General features: G+C 38.9%; 1 protein-coding gene across 3 annotated transcripts in view; it reads left to right on the plus strand.

The window, feature by feature from the left end:
* Positions 1-19,268, plus strand: part of LOC117406712 (beta-1,3-glucosyltransferase-like) — a 73,633-nt gene that overhangs the window by 32,785 nt on the left and 21,580 nt on the right. For all 3 annotated transcript variants that reach the window (XR_009329433.1, XM_059029572.1, XM_059029573.1), the window contains exons 7-10: positions 1,272-1,408; positions 4,301-4,364; positions 12,711-12,842; positions 14,260-14,329. Coding sequence is in view for 2 of the 3 variants with exons in the window: in XM_059029572.1 (XP_058885555.1) it covers positions 1,272-1,408; positions 4,301-4,364; positions 12,711-12,842; positions 14,260-14,329 (403 nt within the window). In the remaining variant the exon portion in view is untranslated. The remainder of the gene's footprint in view (positions 1-1,271; positions 1,409-4,300; positions 4,365-12,710; positions 12,843-14,259; positions 14,330-19,268) is intronic.

A 19,268-nucleotide genomic window follows, 5' to 3' on the forward strand; every position in this document is an offset into this window, starting at 1 on the left:
TCTTACAATTTTTAGGATGTTTATGCTCATAAGTTCAGTGGTTGTGGCATGACGTGAGCCTGTAGAATCATACTTGCCTGTTCCTTTTGAGTACCTCCTGATTCCAAATAAATCATGGTGGCCTATATTATTATACACCACCAGTAGATACTACCTGCTGTTTTTCCAATCTGCATATAGCCTCTGCACCATAATACATACAGTATTTTGCACTAAAAAGAGGGTATATATTCACTATGAAACTGAAAAAATGTAAAAATGTTTTTTTTGGTTTTCTTTCAAAGCAAATGTTGAGCTACGTTGTAATTGCAATATGCCACTCCTGTTTGTGCACCAGTGTCCAAAGTTATAAACTGTACTGTTTGGTATTACTAATTTCATTTGGCCAAAACTATGTACACCCACCCCTTGTTATATCGCCCCTCGCTATACTGTGGATTCGGATATATCACGGTCCTGGAGTTAGCACCCCAATTTTGCTGTAACTGCGTATGCCTTCGCTGCAATATACATAGGCACTTAGAATTACTTTTCGTTTTATTTCGTACATCACAAACAAAAATATATAAAACAATTAAAAACAAAGCATTAATATCGTACTGTTATCATATACACATGCATTGCACAATAACATAAAGCAAATTAAATATCTACTTGCTGAAGCAGTTTTTATTTTAGCCAACAAGGTGTTCACGTGTGGCAGCACTAGTAAAAGCCACAAGGCAGTGACGTCAGCTCCCTAGAAACAAGCTTCCTATGTTGGGAATGGATTCTTTTAATGCAGCGGGTTTGTGTATTTGAGAAAGGAGAGGAAGACTCATGAAATTAATTGGAGACTGAAGTTGATGAGAAGCAATTACCCTCCACTGTACGAATTAAAACCGTGTGCTGCTTTTTATATACAAAAAATGAGAAAAAGCGGGTTGCATACAGGATTTATATTGGACCCTGACGCCCCTGATAAAACGAGGGAGTGGTTGTACAGTATTTGTTAGCCTATTTGTTTTTCTATTTGTCTCTCGCTATATCGCGGCCCTCGATACATAGTGGATTTATATTGGACCCCGACACCCGTGATATATCGAGTGGGTGGTGGATTTAATTTGTCAGTACAACCAAAACCACATTCAACAAAAACACAACTGGTTTCTGTCACTATAATATACCATCTTATGTGACTACACATTTAGATTTCAAGTATAACACAAAATCTGCAACCAGAAAATGTTACTGGTCATTGGATAATTAAAAGGTGTTTTTTTTCAATGTAGGAGTGGTTTCTGGGGAAACCATTACATGATGATGAATCTACAATCATTCACCACTACGCCTTTGCTGACAACCCTACTGTTTTTAAGTACCCTGATTTTGCAGCTGGGTGGGCCCTGAGCATGCCACTCATAAACAGGTAGGGATGTAAATACCATCAACTAGATAGAAATGAGATAATTTTAGAAGGATGAAGGTTGTAAAATATCTGAATATCTTTTTGTTTTTTTGGTATGTCGCTCATAAAAATGAAATTATTCTACATGACCATTCACCAATGGAAATGGAATGGGAACTATCAATTAGCATCCAGTCATTAATAACACTATTATCAAAATTATTTAATGTCAGAAACAATTCCCTCAATTACAAGTGTTAGTGTTGGTTTACTTTATTACAGCTGTCTAAACATAATGGCTTTGCATCATGTGCATTAGTGTTGTAGATTTACCAAAGCTCTTTGTTGTAGTGAGTTAAAAGTATGTGGACCTTTTCAGTTTTACCCTCCTGCATTTAGTAAAGATAATTCAGATGTTCCCCATTTTAAAATGACACTTCAGTTAGGCAGTGAGATTAGTGAAATGTAGTGCAATCCCATAATGCAAACTTGTTTAGCAGGACCAGTGTTGCTTTCCAAGTGCGTTGAGTGTATTTGCATTTAGATTACAATTTAGAGTGTACTCTTTAATGTTTATATGTGCATGCATCCAAGTAAAATATTAACTTATGTCCCATGGGCTTTTCTGGGGCTAACTAAAATATGAAAGCTTAATTGAGTGAGTTTCTTAATCCCTTTGGCTCCAGTCATTGCTTGGTACTCATCAGATTTTGATTCACGTTCTGTGCATGGTGTCTTTAAGCTGATATGCTCTTCAGCGTTGGAATTTTCTTCCCACCATAATTAAGGGTAATTAGTGTAACCTTATATTTAAGGTTCAGACAAAGACTTGTTTCTTTTATTTGCCTTTGTTTAAATGTTACAGAATATAACAACCTGTTTACTGGGGCTGTTTTGTTAAACATGGGAGAGGTGTGATCAGTTTCCTGTTGGGTGGAAAAACACTCCCACTGCTCAGCACATATACAGTAAACTCACACAACACAATTTTGTGTGCATGCCCTTCCTTTACCTTGATTGCACATGTGCTAACCAGGGTATGTACGCCTCTGGTGTCATCAGATGTGTAATAACAAATGTCAAATTAAATACATTTGCATTATGTGCCAAATGCTTTTAAGACAGTAATTACATAGTGACAGGTATAATATGAGCTCGTTGTGAAAACGGCACCACTATAACTGCTCAAATCAAAGAAACCAATTAAAAGTTGGTTGGATTGTCTTTATACTCCAAAATGTTTCTGAAACAATAACACTTAAAATTAATAATAAAACAGCTCTCTGATTCAGATGGCTGAGTTGTTTATTTCTTGTTTCGTAACTTTTATTGGTTACATTTTTCTTTTTGGAATAAAGATCTTTAAGAATCTAACATGTGTGCAATGTATGCTTGAATTACACTCAATGAACATAAAATAAGTAATTACCTTCTGTGTTCTTTTGGGAGAAGCTGTTTTTTGGTGGAGTGCTGGGGTGTTTAATTTGTGTTTCTCTGTTAAGATACAAAATAGTTACATCAGGGTTGTTTTACTAAATAATGAATCAGATTTACAAAGTATTTTTTCTAAATTATAAAACATAGATTTCTGTATGCAGTTTATTTGTTTTGTAACATTTTATACAAATCTTTCAGTGGAGCAAAATCCTAAAATCGAAGTAGTATTTCAGGATACGCATTGAGTCAATATATATCACTTCAAGCAATTTCCATGTTTTTTCTGCTTGGTTGTTACTGAAGTGTGGCTTCCTGTAGATATTTTCCACTTCAATTTTCAGTTGTTACATTACATGTTTAAAAAAAGAAGACAGATGAGATTGCTTCCACTTCCATGTATACACAGCTAGGCAGTAATCAGCAGAAGAGTTTGTGTCTTACTTTTTTTATTTTTTATTACCGTAGTGGTCAAATAAGGACCCTGGTTTTACCTTAAAATCGACAAAGAATAAACTGATATCCACTCTTTATATCTCATAATAATTGTGTGAGGTCGCCATTGAGATTAGCTTGAGATTGTTCAGGATCCTTATTAGTTCATTCTCATCTCCAGAATGTGAGGTAGAGAATAACATTTTCTTTATCATTGCTTGATTTGATGCCTGACACAAACTGGAAGGCATCAAATCAAGTGATGATAAAGAAATTGTCTAATTAGCAAGAACTAATTGGCAAGAAGTCATGCATATATTTTGAGCCTAAAATTTATATTTTTTGTCTTTTTCTTTAAACCTTCATTAGAGTTCCCAGATATTTTGCCCCATGTTTCCTTCCAAGTTATTTAGAATGTCTAATTCCGCTCCTTCACCACAGCAATTTCTCACAACAGCTCAGATCTGAAGGTCAGTGGGTATTGTCTGATCCCTCGACCAAGCCAATTCCCTGTATTCAGAAGCTCGAGAATGGATTATTTTTTTCACATACCCAGCTGTAGTCTTAGACTACCTTACCTAAATTAATATTAGGTGGTCCAAGATTAGTGCTAATCGGGGTCTGTGAAACCAGCCATAACTGAATGAGTTTGGTAGACCCACTGCTGCTTCTTTTTGACTGTCAACTGAGTCAATCATATATGTGAAAAGTTAAAACTGATCTACTTGTTATACAATAGTGTTGTTAGTATAGACAAACACTCCTACTGTATAACAAAAAAATAAATAATTAATATAATGGTCTCTGTTGGCAGCCCACACCTATTGATTGATATGCCCATCTCATGAAGGCCCAGTAGCCTTTGCATAATGTGCTTTGAATTTTTGTAGGCATTTATTTATTTTTATTTTTTTTACTTAGCCCACACTGTAATAACATCTTAGATCATTTATGTTATTGAGCACATTTTGAACTGTAGCTGTGTGGAGTGTTTTTACATTATTATTTCAAGCATTGTCTATAATTTAAGTCTTAATCTTGCAGGCTTGCAAAGAAAGTGAAAGATGAACCACTTAAATCAGATTTTACCATTGACTTGAAACATGAGGTAAGTAAACCAATATTCAGACAATGTGCTGGTGTTGGATTGTATGTTCCTTTGAACTGAAAGCCACTCTACACTATTTTCTTCTGTCATTTCTATTACTGGTGTTGTCCAGTTTCATTGCCACATAGCTTTAACCTCTGGCCAGCAGTTCTTTTAAAACATATCTGTTTTACTTTGTGTACAGACTATCCCATTAGATATTCCATTCCAGTAACATTATGTCCCCAGCAGTGCTTGATTTTTGTTCACAAACATAATTTCTAGTTAATTACTAATTCTAGTTAGTAATTGTTATATAATATGTGCACAGTAACTGAATGCAGTACCCATTCATCTTGTATTGTTCCTTGTAGATCATATTATCTCATATAGCTCATCTCTAAAGTCAAATACAGCACACGTACTTTACACAGCAGCTCAACAGGTAGACTGTAATAATGGGGAAAATGTTGCAATTATACAGTAGATGTATTCAGACATATAAAAGGGATACTAGCGGAATTATAGACATTTACTCTGTGTGGAAGTGCCTATTTAAAGATACTGTAAATTGCATTAGATTACATATGTATCATATAACACTACATCACTGTTTCCTTGGTCTTTATTTTTAATGAAAATAACTCTAATTTTCTCTGGAAAGGTAAAGTCATTTTCTCAAAGAGGACATGACATTGTAAAAGGCTATGGGCCTTTTTTTTTTTAAGGACGTTTTTTTTTTGAAGGACATTTCTGAGATGATCAGGAATTAAACTATTTTAACAGTATAAGATTAGACAACAGAATGGAAACAATGTTAATTTTTCTGAAAGGACGATCCGCCTCTAATCACATATGTTCCTATAAAGAGCCCTTTGCCTAGGCCTCCTTGTCGTTTATTGGGTCATCTTCCCCTGCCTCCACCTTGCAGCATACCTTGTCGAGGGTGCCTCTTGCTGTCCACTGGCCGTAGCTGTCATAAACATGACATCACAGTTCAGCCAGCTCACAAGGGGGGGTAACGTCACCCAAGAGCCACTTGCTGTCAACTGTCATTGTTAGATTCCATTTAATTTCCTAAACGTTTAAACTTCAGGAGTATATATAGCGAGGAATTTTTGTAACCAATCAAAAAAGCTATCGTGAGAAGCGCACCATTATGGTAGAATGCACTTACTTTTTTACAGCAACATTAATGTGGATGAGACTACATGTGTACATGGAAAAGAATAGATGTGGAACGTCATATTTTCAGTGTTATGGAAACTCTTAAGGTAAAAGGTTGTCATGTGACTTTTTTGGTTTTCAAACGATAAAAGACCTAAAACTCTGAGATACAGTACTGGCGTCACGGACCTTGAGGACTTATTCCACTCCTTGCCTTTGTTCCAACCCTGTTCTAAATTGTTTAATTGAACCAATTAAATCTCCATCCACACACTGAAGTAGTTTATTATCTTATTTTACCTGTTAAACCTAAAGGGGAATGGCCCTCCAGGACTGTGATTGGCCACCCCTGTGATTCGGTAGGTCAGGTTTGACCATGGGTATCGTTCAAGAAAAATAAATCCTTTTGTCACACTGGCTTTCTTAATTATGCACACCACACAACTTGAGAATATGCCTTAACAGTTGGCACAGAGCTGTATTCTATTCTGAGGTGGCTACCATTACAGATATTGTTTTAACCATTTTTCACGTATCCATTTTTCTTCTTATATGAATGCTACAGCAGCTAGTAGTGTGCTTGTACCACTAATATAACTACTGTTATAGTATTATAGCATGCTGTAGTAATTCCTCTTTATCATTTTTCATTACCCTAGAATGATCTAATTTTGCTTCATAAAGTCAAATGAAACCTGCTGAATAATGTTTTGTTAACATATTAAATTACATACCGAATTGTAATATACTTAATGAAAAACTGACAAAAATAGAAAAATTTGACATTATTTTCAAAATCTAACACAAAAACCCAAGATTTACAAAAAAAATCACACATCTTGACACATGTTACTCAGTTAGAAGTAGTTAAATGTGGTAGCGAGTAGATTTAAGCTATATAAGCATAATTTTTACATAGATTTTGTAACTTGGGGAAGAGCCATACCTTTTCAGAAACACGCTCAGCTATTGCTGCACTTGCTGCCAACAAAGGTTTTGCCAGCTAAAGTGCAGTATCTGGGATCATCCAGAAATATAAGAAGACAGGAAGCTGTAAAGGTGCCCCCAGATCTGGATGCCAACAAGTCAGCACTGTATGCCAGGATCGACACCTATGTCATTCAAGTTTGCACCGTGTGCACCGTGAGAAGGTGTCTCTTGGAGAATGGTCTGGTGTCAGGGAGGCCTGCTAAGAAACTCCTGAGCAAGAAAAACATTTGAGGTCGCCTGAACTTTTGTCGCACAAAGATGATTGGGCCAAAGTACTTTTCTCTGACGAGTTCACCTTCAGCTGTTTTGGAAACCGAGGTGGATTAAGAGTCAGAAGGCGCAAAGGAGAAAGTTACAAGCCAGAGTGTACCATCCCAATGACGAAGCATCTGGAAACCGTCCATATCTCGGGATGCTTTTCTGCCAAAGGCACAGGATCCCTACACGTTCTACCCCAAGGGGACAGCGATGAACAAGGACCTGAAAACAATCCAAGACCACCGGCTTCCTCTACGGCTCAGAACCATTTCCAAAAGGCAATTTCTACTTCCAAAGTGACGGAGCCCCTTGCCATCAAGCCAAGTGAAGAACTGGTTAGAAGACAGCAGTACCACGCCACTTCAATTCAGATGGATATCAATCATAGTGAGATTGTTTGGGGTATGATAGGACAGGAAATCAGGAAAAGTCAACCATGCAACCGAAACAAACTGGAATCAAGTGTAAAGACTGCATGGAGGAATCTAAAGGATAAGTCAACCCTTCAGCACCTCACCGAGTCCATGCCTGAGAGGATTACGGAAGTCTTAAAACACAATGGAATGCACTGCAAATATTAAGTACTACTATTATGGCTTCCGGTAGACTTTGTCGATGTAATTTTGTAGTTTCTTTGGTTTCATGATGTTAAGTAAAAGATCTAAATTATGTTCATATCATTTTTTTTCTTCTTCAAATTATGTCTCAATCCTAAAATTCTAGGGGGATGCAAAACTTTTGGCCATAGCTGTAGTGTGTAGTACTCCAGCACATCATATATTGAGCATGTGATGACAGTCAGTTGAAAAGTTTTTTCTGCCTGCAGTTAACTCTAATTAGATATTCATTGCATTACCAGTAATAATAGAAAAAAAAAGATCCAAATTAGGTTAGACATTAAAATCAGGGGAAATTACTTTGTAAATGAGTATAAATGACAAGCGGATTGTGTTTTTAAAAGGCAAGACAAAAATTCATGCAAATATTAATATGAATTTTACCCTTAGTGTTTTGGTCACATTTCTAATTAGAAGGGACCTATTAGAACACTTGAGGTAATTAAACTGAGTTCAGAATCCTGCTACATAGAAAATTGCATTGCCACTTTACAACCTAGCTGTAGATAGTTTTAATTAAAAGCTGCATATTGACAGGTTGTGCTGAAATCTGACCTTGTAGATATTAAACTGAGATTTTCATCATTTTAATATGAGCATATATAACAGTGAGTTAAAAGGTTAGTTAAAACTATAGTACAGTAGAACCTCAGAGTTACGAACCCCTTGGGAATGGAGGTTGTTCGTAACTCTGAAAATGTGTTTTTAATGGTTTTAATAAATGTGTACACCTGCTATCTACACCCTCAATCTGGAGAATAATGCAAGGATACAGCACAGTAATGCACTACTCATATTGTTATGGTTCTAAAGTCTTTCAAACAGTACTATAAATGGAAAAAGGTTAAATTGAAGTTACTATTGAAATCGTAACTGTAGCAAAAACACAGGTTTAAACGTCCAGGAAAACCTGGGTTAACATTGTGCTTGTTTTAAACAAAATGCATTCCTGCAGCTTGCTCAGTCATTCAGCCTCCTTTGGCTTGAAAAGTAAAATTGGCTTGGAAAAAGTAAAAGAATAGCCGGCACCCAATGCAAACCATGATCTTAATAGGACTGTTACAGGAAACTAATGGATGTTGCAAAATAAATGCTATGTATAGTTTTATTTTGACAAGTTAATTGTTTAGATATGTTTCTTGAAAACGTCCTCTTCTGTATGTCTGTTTTTAGGAAGTATATGAATATTATTTTGCAATGAAAGAGTCCTTATAAAAGTTAAGGACTGATGGGGGAAATTCAGGACTATTTTGACATGACTAGGCTGCCAAACATTTTCATGATACAGAGATTGTACACATATGACAATATTTGTTTGTTCAATACAGCCTGCCAGTCTGCTTGGCTTGTTTTATTTTAATGCCCCGTTCAGTTTTCAGAAGCATCTTCCTTTTTTCTTTCTCAATTATAATTTGCAGATGCTTACTTTATCCCCTAGCACTGGTAACTCTAAGCCTCAGTCTCAGAAGTCTTCTAAGAAGTGAACAATTCAGCACATCAAAAGTAAACGTCGCCACTGAGTATGATAAAAGCTAGCAACAGTTAAAATAAATCCTTTGTTCTTTTGGTAATAAATGAATGAATACACATATAAAAAGAAATATTTACATTTCAATACCGATAGAAATATATATTTTTTCAGGCAGATGGGTAGAAAGATACAAGCACAATTAATTGGGCTAAGACACTAAGAGAGAATGATGAGAAATAAAGAGATAAGCCTCTCCATGCAAACTGATTAAGAAACATACCCCATTGTGTTTTTTGAAAAGTCCCTTTTTGATCGGCAGTACAAATTTCAATTTAAAGGAAAATAAAAACTTTTTGCACATCTCTAATTTGTACCTTTTGTACCTCCAAATAAATGTTTGCATAGTAATTTACATAAATGCATTTTAATTAGTGTGTGTAATTGCATGGAATATGTTTAGATGTATTTTATTTTAAACCTTTGTCGCTTTTCACAAATTAATTCCCTGGGCCATATAGAGAAAAGGCCTGTAAGCTTCATATCACAGACGTGTTTTTATCAAATTCACAGCTTCCTTCCCTTTAAAAAGAAAAAAAAGAAAAAATACCAGAAGTGCACTACAATTACACTACAAGTACTGTACGTATATTAAGAATTACTAACTACAGCGATAACATAAAGGGTTAGTTCCCTTTCAAGAATGAAATTTAACCGTTACCGCATGGGTATTTACCTCCTAAAGACCCAAAACCTGAATAAGATATACCGAAGCTGCTCAGCGAGCCTGTGGCACAGTCATGCCCCGCCCATGAGGGTACAATAAGACTGCACTCACAGATCTCAGCACCATTGTTCCTTTCAAGAATTCTAACAAGAAGGCTTCTCTCAGTCTCGTGTTTGGTACCTACTGAGTGGTTTTGCCAGTGGCTTGTACAGGTGGACATTCCTGTACATTGCCACCTGCGGTGACTGTGAAGCAGTGGACACATACCGTACTGGTACCTAGGTCAGCGACCCGCTCTGCTCCCAACTTGGTACCAAACCGGGACTTCACCGGTCCCAGCACCATCCCGGTGCCAACCCGGATTGTACCCATACCGACCTGGTTCCAACCCGGTACTGTATCGTACCGAACCGACCAGGTGCTAAAGTGACCAAACCGACCTGGTTCCGACACGGTACCAGTCTGGTGCTACAGTCACCGAACCGGTACTGACACGGTCCTACACAGTGCAAAAACCACCGAACCAGTACTGAATCAGCCTGATGCCAACCAAGTTCCAAACCAGTACCGCACCAGTCCTGAACCTGTACCGACCCGGTGTGAAATACACCAAAACTGTACCGAACCAACCCGATACCTTCCAGGTACCGATCCAGTTCCACTTCGCTACCAACTGGTGCTCAAGTCACCGGTCCGATACCAAACCAGTCCCGCTCGGGTCTTGACCAGCCCAGTCAATATCTATAGGCACATTGAGGCAGCAACTGTACAGCTGTATACTGTACACTGCATTGCATGCTTCTTGCATCATGCCTGGGTTTCATCCCTGTGAGACATGCAAGGCCAGTCTGCCTATTGAAGACAAGCACAGCAGATGCTCTTCCTGCCTGGGGCCACAGCACGCCAAGGAGGCACTAGCTAATCTCAGCTCCTGCAAGTTTTGTGCACCTTTCTCCAGGCACATGCTTGAGAAGCGGCTGTCCCGCAGCTCTACGCAGCGATCTTCCCCATCACCCTCTGTTAGAGTGGTGGCTGCACCCTCACCCCATGGTTCTGTGCCAAGGGAGAGTGGACGACGCAACCAGGAAAGTAGCCCAGGCAGAAGGCTGTCCTCACGGTCGTCCTCATCCTCTTCTGCTTCTCCTTCTCCTCCCCTATAGGAAGAAGAAGAGTCGCTGTTCCAAGCAGACTCGGAGCAACTGGAAAAGCTCTGGACAGCTGTTTCCCACCAAAGGTGAGGTTTACAGATGCTGTCTGAACAGGTGTGTCCTGAAGAGGCGCCGGAAGGTGGTCAGGGACTGAGCAGTCCCGATATCCATGGTTAGGTCGTTCCACCGCTGAGGGGCAAGGGTGGAGAATGAGCTGGCTCTGGAAACGGGGGATGGCACCAGGGGCATGGCAACTTTGTGTGCTTGTTCCAGGGTGCATCTGTCAAGGACATATGCAATGCAGTGGTGTGGGCTACTCCTATTCCTTCACTAGGTTCAACAGGCTGAATGTCATGGGTCTTCAAAACCCTGGCTTTGGAACTAGAGTGTTAAGGACGGCTTTCCAGTCGACCCTTACAACACAGGCATAGAGGTGAGTTTCTCCCTCAATTTTTCACCCTGACTACCTGTTACTGGGGTTCCGTATGGTAAAGCACAAGGCAGCCTCTCGGCTTAGCCTTGTAGCATTCCTGTCGTTCTACAATCTTACTCTTGCGACGGCTTTGGTACACTCACCCATACGGTAATGGTTACATTTTGTACTTGAAAGGGAACGTTAGGTTATCATAACCCTGGTTCCCTGAAATAGAAATGTAACCATGATTGCAGCATGCTTGAAGGAAAAGTGACGGTGAGATCTGTGAGCGCAGTCCTCTTGTACCCTCGAGGGCGGTGCATGACTGCGCCACAGGTTCGCTGAGCAGCTTGGTATATCTTATTCAGGTTTCGGGTCTCTAGGAGGTAATGGTTACATTTCTATTTCAGGGAACAAGGGTTATGATAATTATGATAATTCTATACAATGTTTTGCTTTAACCTCTCTCATCAAGCACCATCATTCATTTGTTCACAACAAGTCTATTATATATATAGGTCAGGTCATGCCCTTGGGTACAAGCAGTACCTGTACATTGGTTTATTTTTGTATTGTGTTCTATTTCTTCACCTATCTCCACAGTGACCTGAATGTATTCACACCTGCTGCTCCCATGCTCTTTTCTCTAAGTCATCTTTCATTCACTTTAACTGTCTCTTTTTTTTTGGCTCATTGTTAGAGGGTGTGTGGGTGGTTCACTGACAACATGGGAGCCAGAAAGTGTCTTTGAGACGCCACGCAGGTGCACTGGATTTCTTCTACACACAAGTGCTGTTAACAGGATACCAGCAATGGTAATCGTGGATACCCTTAGGGTTGCTACCAGCAATAGTATCCTCCTGAGGTACTGTATGTGCCGAAATAAGGAGAAATCAAAACAGAAAAAAAAGTGCTGCTATACGCAGGGTCTCGCCACCTCCGCTAACCTGCAAGTCACGAGATCCAAGGATGTTCTCCTGTTCCCTCAATACTTTATTAAAGTGCCCAGATTCCCTCTGAGCTACACTAAATAACGCCCCAGGGACTGTACTTCACCAGTAGGGGTATGTAAACAAACTTAAACGGTGCGGCTGCCTTCTTCAGCCGTCTCTGCTGCCTTTTTTTGTAACAGGAACAGGCAGACAGTCTTGTCTTTTACTCAGAGTAGCCGATAGCCAGCACAGAGCATGCACTTCTGCATTCATTCAATCTCAGGGCATTGTATTTCTGCTTTTTGTCCAATCCTGCTTATTCATCCCACCCTCAATGTATCCTTTACTTGTTGCCTTCATTCACCCAAGAATATTTTTTTTTTGTGTATGAAAATCCTTGACAAAGGTGATGTGCAAACTGGCCATACAGGCAGAACCTTGAATTTACTGTTATAAAACCATGGTGAAATGTCTCATATAGTGACTTGGAAAACAACAATGACTGAACATTTAGTTTCTGACTTAGCTTTAAATATCCTAAAATGAAAGCATAAGAAACATACCTGTACAGCTATTGGTAGTGTTGTATCCCTGGAACACACATGCTGATGTACACTCTGTGTAAATGTGTCCTCCTTGTTTCAGATTGCACTTTATATCTGGGAGAATGGAAATGGTCCTTCCCTAACTCCAGTGCAAGAACTGTGCACCAAAGAAGAAGGTTCTCCTGCTGCAAAAGACTGTGCGACTACATTGAAAACATACCTCTCTTTCTGTGTAGGTATTCTGACATGGACCTTGTACAGTGAGAGTAGTTGTTCTATATATCACATCTTAAGATATTTCTACATCCAGAAGAGGGTTCCACATTAACAAAATGTTGAAGTTAGATTTTTAGAATGAACAATACTATTTTCTTTTATCGAGAGAGGCCAATGAATAGTTTTGAATTTTGGAACAAGCAATGGTCAACACAATGGCACAATAAAAAAGCAATACTGACAGTTGTATTTTATTTTATTTTATAATTATTTATTTGGAAACCCATGACAAGAATTAAACTAAATTTAAAACATTAATTTTATAGTTTCAAATGTCATTTTTAAAAATGACTCTTTCAGTCAATCTATATGGTTCTGTGTGCTGCTGTAGTATTAATTAAGAATCTCCTGTGAGGTTTCTGTGTCCACCGCCTCAGCAGAGTGAATTGTTAATTATAATAATAATAATAATTATTTATTTATTTATTTATTTATTTATTAGCAGACACCCTTATCCAGGGCAACTTACAATTGTTACAAAATATCACAGTACAAAGTATTGCAATATCATAATGCAGTTATGAAAGTACTAGAAGATCAATTCAAGTAAGAGCAAAATAAAGAGCTGTGTTGTCCTCCGACACTGTAGTTCTGAGGTGGCAGTATGGTGAGCTTGCAGTGTGAAAAAGAAGTGGTCGGCTGATGGCACACGCTTCGGAGGACAGCGTGTATTCGTCTTCGCCTCCTGAGTTAGTGCGGGGGTGGTAGCGTTGAGCTGAGCTTAAAAATAATTGGCCATTGCAATTGGCGACCACTGGGGTCTGCTTTTCTGTTCTGTACCACATCATGGATAATTATTGTGGTGTTACCTGTTTGACAATGTGGGCAATAATCCTTACACTATCAGTGCACTGGAGAAAACATTTTGAAAAGATTGTCAGGATGTTAACAATGAAAATGGAAATGACAGGTACGTTATTTAAACAGTTGTAACAACACGTGGGGACGTGTAACGCTATATTTTTTGGAACCCTGCTACTTTTTTAAATGAACTGGGGATGTTTGGTTTTTAATAATTTTGGGCCCTTTATTGATTATTTCAACAACAGTAGTCTTTCGATCCACTTCTACTTAGAGTCCCTGAATATACTTTGTTTTCATCATCAGACATTGCAACGCCATTTACTGTACTCCCAAATCACACACATAATCCAGACTTAATTGATTCACACACAGATGTTAGATACTGCTGTTTTCCGACTAGGCAAGACTACAGTACAGACAGTACCTTCTATTCCTCTGGCTCTGTAGTTCACTTCTGTATAATTCAGATAATTTCTTGGGGTGCTTTATATGTTCTTACTTGTAGATCATTTTATAAGACCCCTAATAAGTTTCAGTTTTGAATCAATGATTTACCCTTAATGTTGTAGGGGGATCCTGTTGACAAAAAGGACATCTTCATTGCAGTGAAAACTTGCAGAAAATTCCACAAGGAAAGAAGTAAGTAGTTAATAATTTTGCACTTCGATATTAAGGTTAATTAAAACATTAAAAGCATGTGGTGCCGGGGGAGTTTGTTAGCAGATTTACTCCACTCCAGCTGCTCACTTTCTAAGTATCTTGGTGTCGCTGTAATGTCTACTTTTGGAATATGTTTGAATTATTTTAACAAGCCAGCTGTCTTACAACTACAATGGTACAACACATGTTATCCATTTATTATTATTATTATTATTTATTTCTTAGCAGACGCCCTTATCCAGGGCGACTTACAATTGTTACAAGATATCACATTATACATTATTTCACATTATACAGATATCACATTATTTTACATACAATTACCCATTTATACAGTTGGGTTTTTACTGGAGCAATCTAGGTAAAGTACCTTGCTCAAGGGTACAACAGCAGTGTCCCCCACTGGGGATTGAACCCACAACCCTCCGGTCAAGAGTCCAGAGCCCTGACCACTACTCCACACTGCTGCCCATTTACTACCATTGCAGAATGATTGGCTTGGGTATTATTTCTACCACCCATAGCTGTTCAGGGATACATGCAGTCCAAGTGGGGTAGAACAGGCAGCAAATGCCATGGCAGTGCTTGCACTAGGTGAGACACTTTTTTGTTATTTAGTTCTTCTTGGTAAGGAGTTGGTTCAAAGAATACTCTCTGTACCTTCAAAGTATGTATTTTTATGATGTTTAATATTGATCTGAGTGGTTCTTATTGCAATTAATAAAATATTGTGTGTTTTGTAGTATTTATTTTTGTATTGTAAAGTTATTCAGGAGCTGCTCTTCAGTTCAGTTGCCAGACAGAGATATGGGTAATGTAAGCTCTACCAGATGGTAGATGCCCGCTGGAACATCACTGCATTAACTGTGAATGTAATAATGCTCCATTCACATATCTCACACTGTCTAAACCTATAAGCAGCTCTGACAAATAGAACGTTTTTTCTTAAATAAAGTTATTTATTTTATTTTTTTTATGTGTGATTTTTATGAACATTTCCAAGACTATTTTCTAAAACCTTTCTCAGCCGAAGGGTACCTGACGAATTAGTTCAAGGTAAGTCGAGGTTTTAAAGTGTCGGGATGCATAACTTCAGTTGTGGTCCTACCACACGGTAGAGCCTTCATGGGCGGGCCCTATCGCTCAACTGTTTCAAATGGTATACTTTAGTAAGCTATATTGTTTTGGCCTTTACTGTATAATACTATAGTAATAATTTCATTATGCCTGTGATCATCACAGAAGCATATATAAAAGAGAATGTAATTGTGATATGAAACTTAATGTGATACTAATAACATCCCTAACAAGGTGTCAAATTACACTGGAATATAAATATACGGAGTGTGACTTACTGCAGGTCAAAGAAAATGAGGCTAACAGAAAGGTGACTGATCAGCTCATTAAACGTAATGGTATAGGAGAGCATTGATTTTCTTTCAGGTTGACAATCACGTCAAAGGTTCTTGTTGTCCCCACCACCGTAGCATTTCAATTGCCATCCAAAGGTTAAGGCGACTCATTTTGTTGTATGGAGCTTGATCAGGCAGATACTATGGAGAACAACTCATCATTCACAATAGTAACATGGTCAAAAAGTTCTCAAAGATATTGGAAGTTCCACAGTAGGTTGACACTGTCATTTTTTTTTTTAACTGAATGTAATCTGTTATGTTTGAAGGACTTTTGAGATATTTTCAACTGATACAAATAAAAGGTTTAGATAAGTAAAAAAGGTACCTTTTATATTCCAAGGTTCTAAAAATCAAACGGCACATGCAAATATTTCTTTCAGATATGTGAAACAGTTTGGCAGGCCCGTTTTTATTCATTTAAATTGTATTGTTTTTCTGTTAAAATATATAAGCAACCATTTATAACTTCATCTACCATTTACATCCACTGAATTGACAAGTAGTTAGCAGCTTTAATACCATGTTCTGTAGTCTCATGTTGGTCCTATACCACTGTAAATATTAAAAGAAAAACTCAGCCAGTATCACACATTAGCAATATCACAATTATACTTAACACACTAACACAATGAGTTCACATGCTTCATAGAAAAACTATTTTTAAAAAGTGCCAAAAAACACACACAGACAAAGAAAAAATGAATTTTATTTTATTTATTTAGCAGACACCTTTATCCAAGGCGACTTACAGAGACTAGGGTGTGTGAACTATGCATCCGCTGCAGAGTCACTTACAACAACGTCTCACCCGAAAGACGGAGTACAAGGAGGTTAAGTGACTTGCTCAGGGTCACACAATGAGTCAGTGGTTGAGGTGGGATTTGAACCAAGGACCTCCTGGTTACAAGCCCTTTTCTTTAACCACTGGACCACACACCATTATTGTTATATTTTTTAATATAACAAGAGCTTACTCCTGTATGCCTACAAGACGCATTTAGGTAGTGCCATAATGAGAGCTACTTTGCTTTGCTTTCGCTTTGCCTTGTTTTCTACTGTCTACTTTCACACTGAAGTACCATGTTTTTACCAGCATTAGATATGTTATTTACACCTGTGAACACTTTGTACTCTTGAATTAAGCTTTATCATAGTTAAAGATATCTCTTTTAAACCATATAACACTGGAGAAGATTGTGCTATTGCAATTTATATAATTTAATTAACTGCATCCAACCTCCTACATTTGAACAATTTACACAATGTAATTCTATATACTAGGGATGTGCTTTTGGTATATTTTTATGAACGTTTAAATGCTATGCAGGTGTCAACATTTAAACGTTTTAAACCAGTGGTGCATAACTATGGGTGGTAGCACCTGTGTTGAAAACTGGAAGAAAGTGGGCGGCAAAGAAAGCCATGGAAGATGCAAAGGCTGCCCTTCGAATCGGTGATATCATGGGGCAAGTTCAGCATGGAAGAGGGGGTCTTGGTCTCAGTTCAGCTCCTTGTATTTGTTCCGTTGAGCTGGCACAAGGCAGCCCCAGCTCAACGGAGGAAGCTGGTAGTCAACAAGGTGCAAAAGCAGGAGGAGAGGATGAGGTGTGTAAAGGCCATTTCCCAGGCCAAGCAGGGAGAATGGGTGAGATGGGAGAGTGTGGAACAACGCAACATCGTCTGGCAAGACCTATGGACAATGGAACAGAGCAGGATCAGTTTCCTCATCAGGTCAACATATGATGTTCTCCCTTCAACACAGAACCTAAACCTCTGGATAGGAGAGGATCCCTCAAGTCCTTTGTGTTTATCACCTGCAACATTAAGGCACATTTTGACAGGATGTAAGGTGGCTCTTAGTCAAGGACGGTTTACTTGGAGCCATGACCAGGTGCTGCGATGTTTGGCTTTAGCATTGGAAGACAAGCATAACATGACTAATAAGCTGCCACCAGTTCCATCAAAACATTACACACAAAAGACAACATTTCTTTGCCCAGGAGAGCAACCACCAAGAAAAGGTGTTAAAACCAAGCCTCGCCCAGGACAACTGGAAGCTGCTAGAGACTGGAAAATGCTGGCAGATGTTGGTCAACGGCTTATTTTTCCACCCGAGATTGCCACCACTAACCTTCGACCAAATATTGTTTTGTGGTCTGGATCAGCACGCCTTACTCGCCTGGTAGAGTTAACAGTGCCATGGGAGGATGCTGTAGATGAGGCGTATGAGAGGAAGAAACTGCGGTACACTCAACTAGCCGCTGAAGCAACGAGGATGGAAAGTCCGGGTTTACCCAGTGGAGGTGGGTTGTCGAGGATTTGTGGCACACACTACAACCCAGTTTCTCTGAGACGTCGGAATCAGTGGCCAAGAGTTGCGTCGCACAGTGAAGAACTTATCTGAAGCAGCAGAGAGGAGCAGCAACTGGCTGTTTTTGAGACAGAAAGATTCTGGTTGGGGATCTCAAGCACAATAGAAAGAAAGAACCGCTGATGTACGGGTAAGTAAGCTGGGCTGTGTTGAGTGGGGGACAGAGGGGGGTGATGCTGGGATGCCAGAATCACTGTCGAGCCCTCTTGAGGTGTCGTGGGCTAGTACACGAAACACAGAGGATGGAAGGTGCCCACTTAGACCCTAGAGATGTACCCTACTTAGCTCAATCCAGACGGTTGTCATGCTGATGCGCTGGGGAGATGCACTGTGGTTGATCCCCGGAGCCAGCATCGCAGCCCTTGTGTGTGCTGATGCGCTGGGGAGGCAAAATAAGCTGATCCCTGGAGCCAGCATTACACTTCAGCCAGAAGGATATCTACATCAGATAGAAAGAAACACAAATGGATGGAGATGCAGATGGATTACATTAGTTTACTCTAAAGCTACGTCATAGTTGGAGCTTATCTTGGCAAGAGCCGAGTTCATATCAGCATGAAGTTTTAACATCTACTCTCATGTAATGGAAATCAACACTTGTTTTCTTTCTATTCCTTAAGGATATTATCTTCAAGTATTGCTCATCCTTGTTAGACAGCTTTTTGGGTATTCCAGTCAATTACAGATGAAGTTTCTCTGTACTTGTTGATTATGCTTTGGATACGACACCTTGAAAATCAAGTAATGCAAGCTATTTCACTCAATGTTTTTCCTTCTTTATGCAAGTCAAGAAGGAAAAAAAGACTTTTGCACAGCAGTGTACTGGTAAATTAAAGCCTATACATAATTTATTTACAAATATGCGTTCTTTGAATTAATATTGAAAAAAAGAACATCCTTTTAAAGTCTGCTATACGTATTCACAGGGATGTAAGGGCCAAATATATGTCAGTGGGCATCTGGAGCGTTCTGTTTATTATGGATGTTTGGTTTTTACTGCCATCAGTGACTCCATCCACAGTCATTTCTGAATGTTTTCATTTCAAATGGTGAAGCACTGAATGTGTTTTTGTGGTACAGCAATTTTGTTTGGCATAATTATTTACATACCACGGTTTTGTCGTCCGGGTCC

The sequence above is a fragment of the Acipenser ruthenus genome, chromosome 8, assembly GCF_902713425.1.
Source record: "Acipenser ruthenus chromosome 8, fAciRut3.2 maternal haplotype, whole genome shotgun sequence".
In the NCBI taxonomy this organism is placed as follows: domain Eukaryota; kingdom Metazoa; phylum Chordata; class Actinopteri; order Acipenseriformes; family Acipenseridae; genus Acipenser; species Acipenser ruthenus.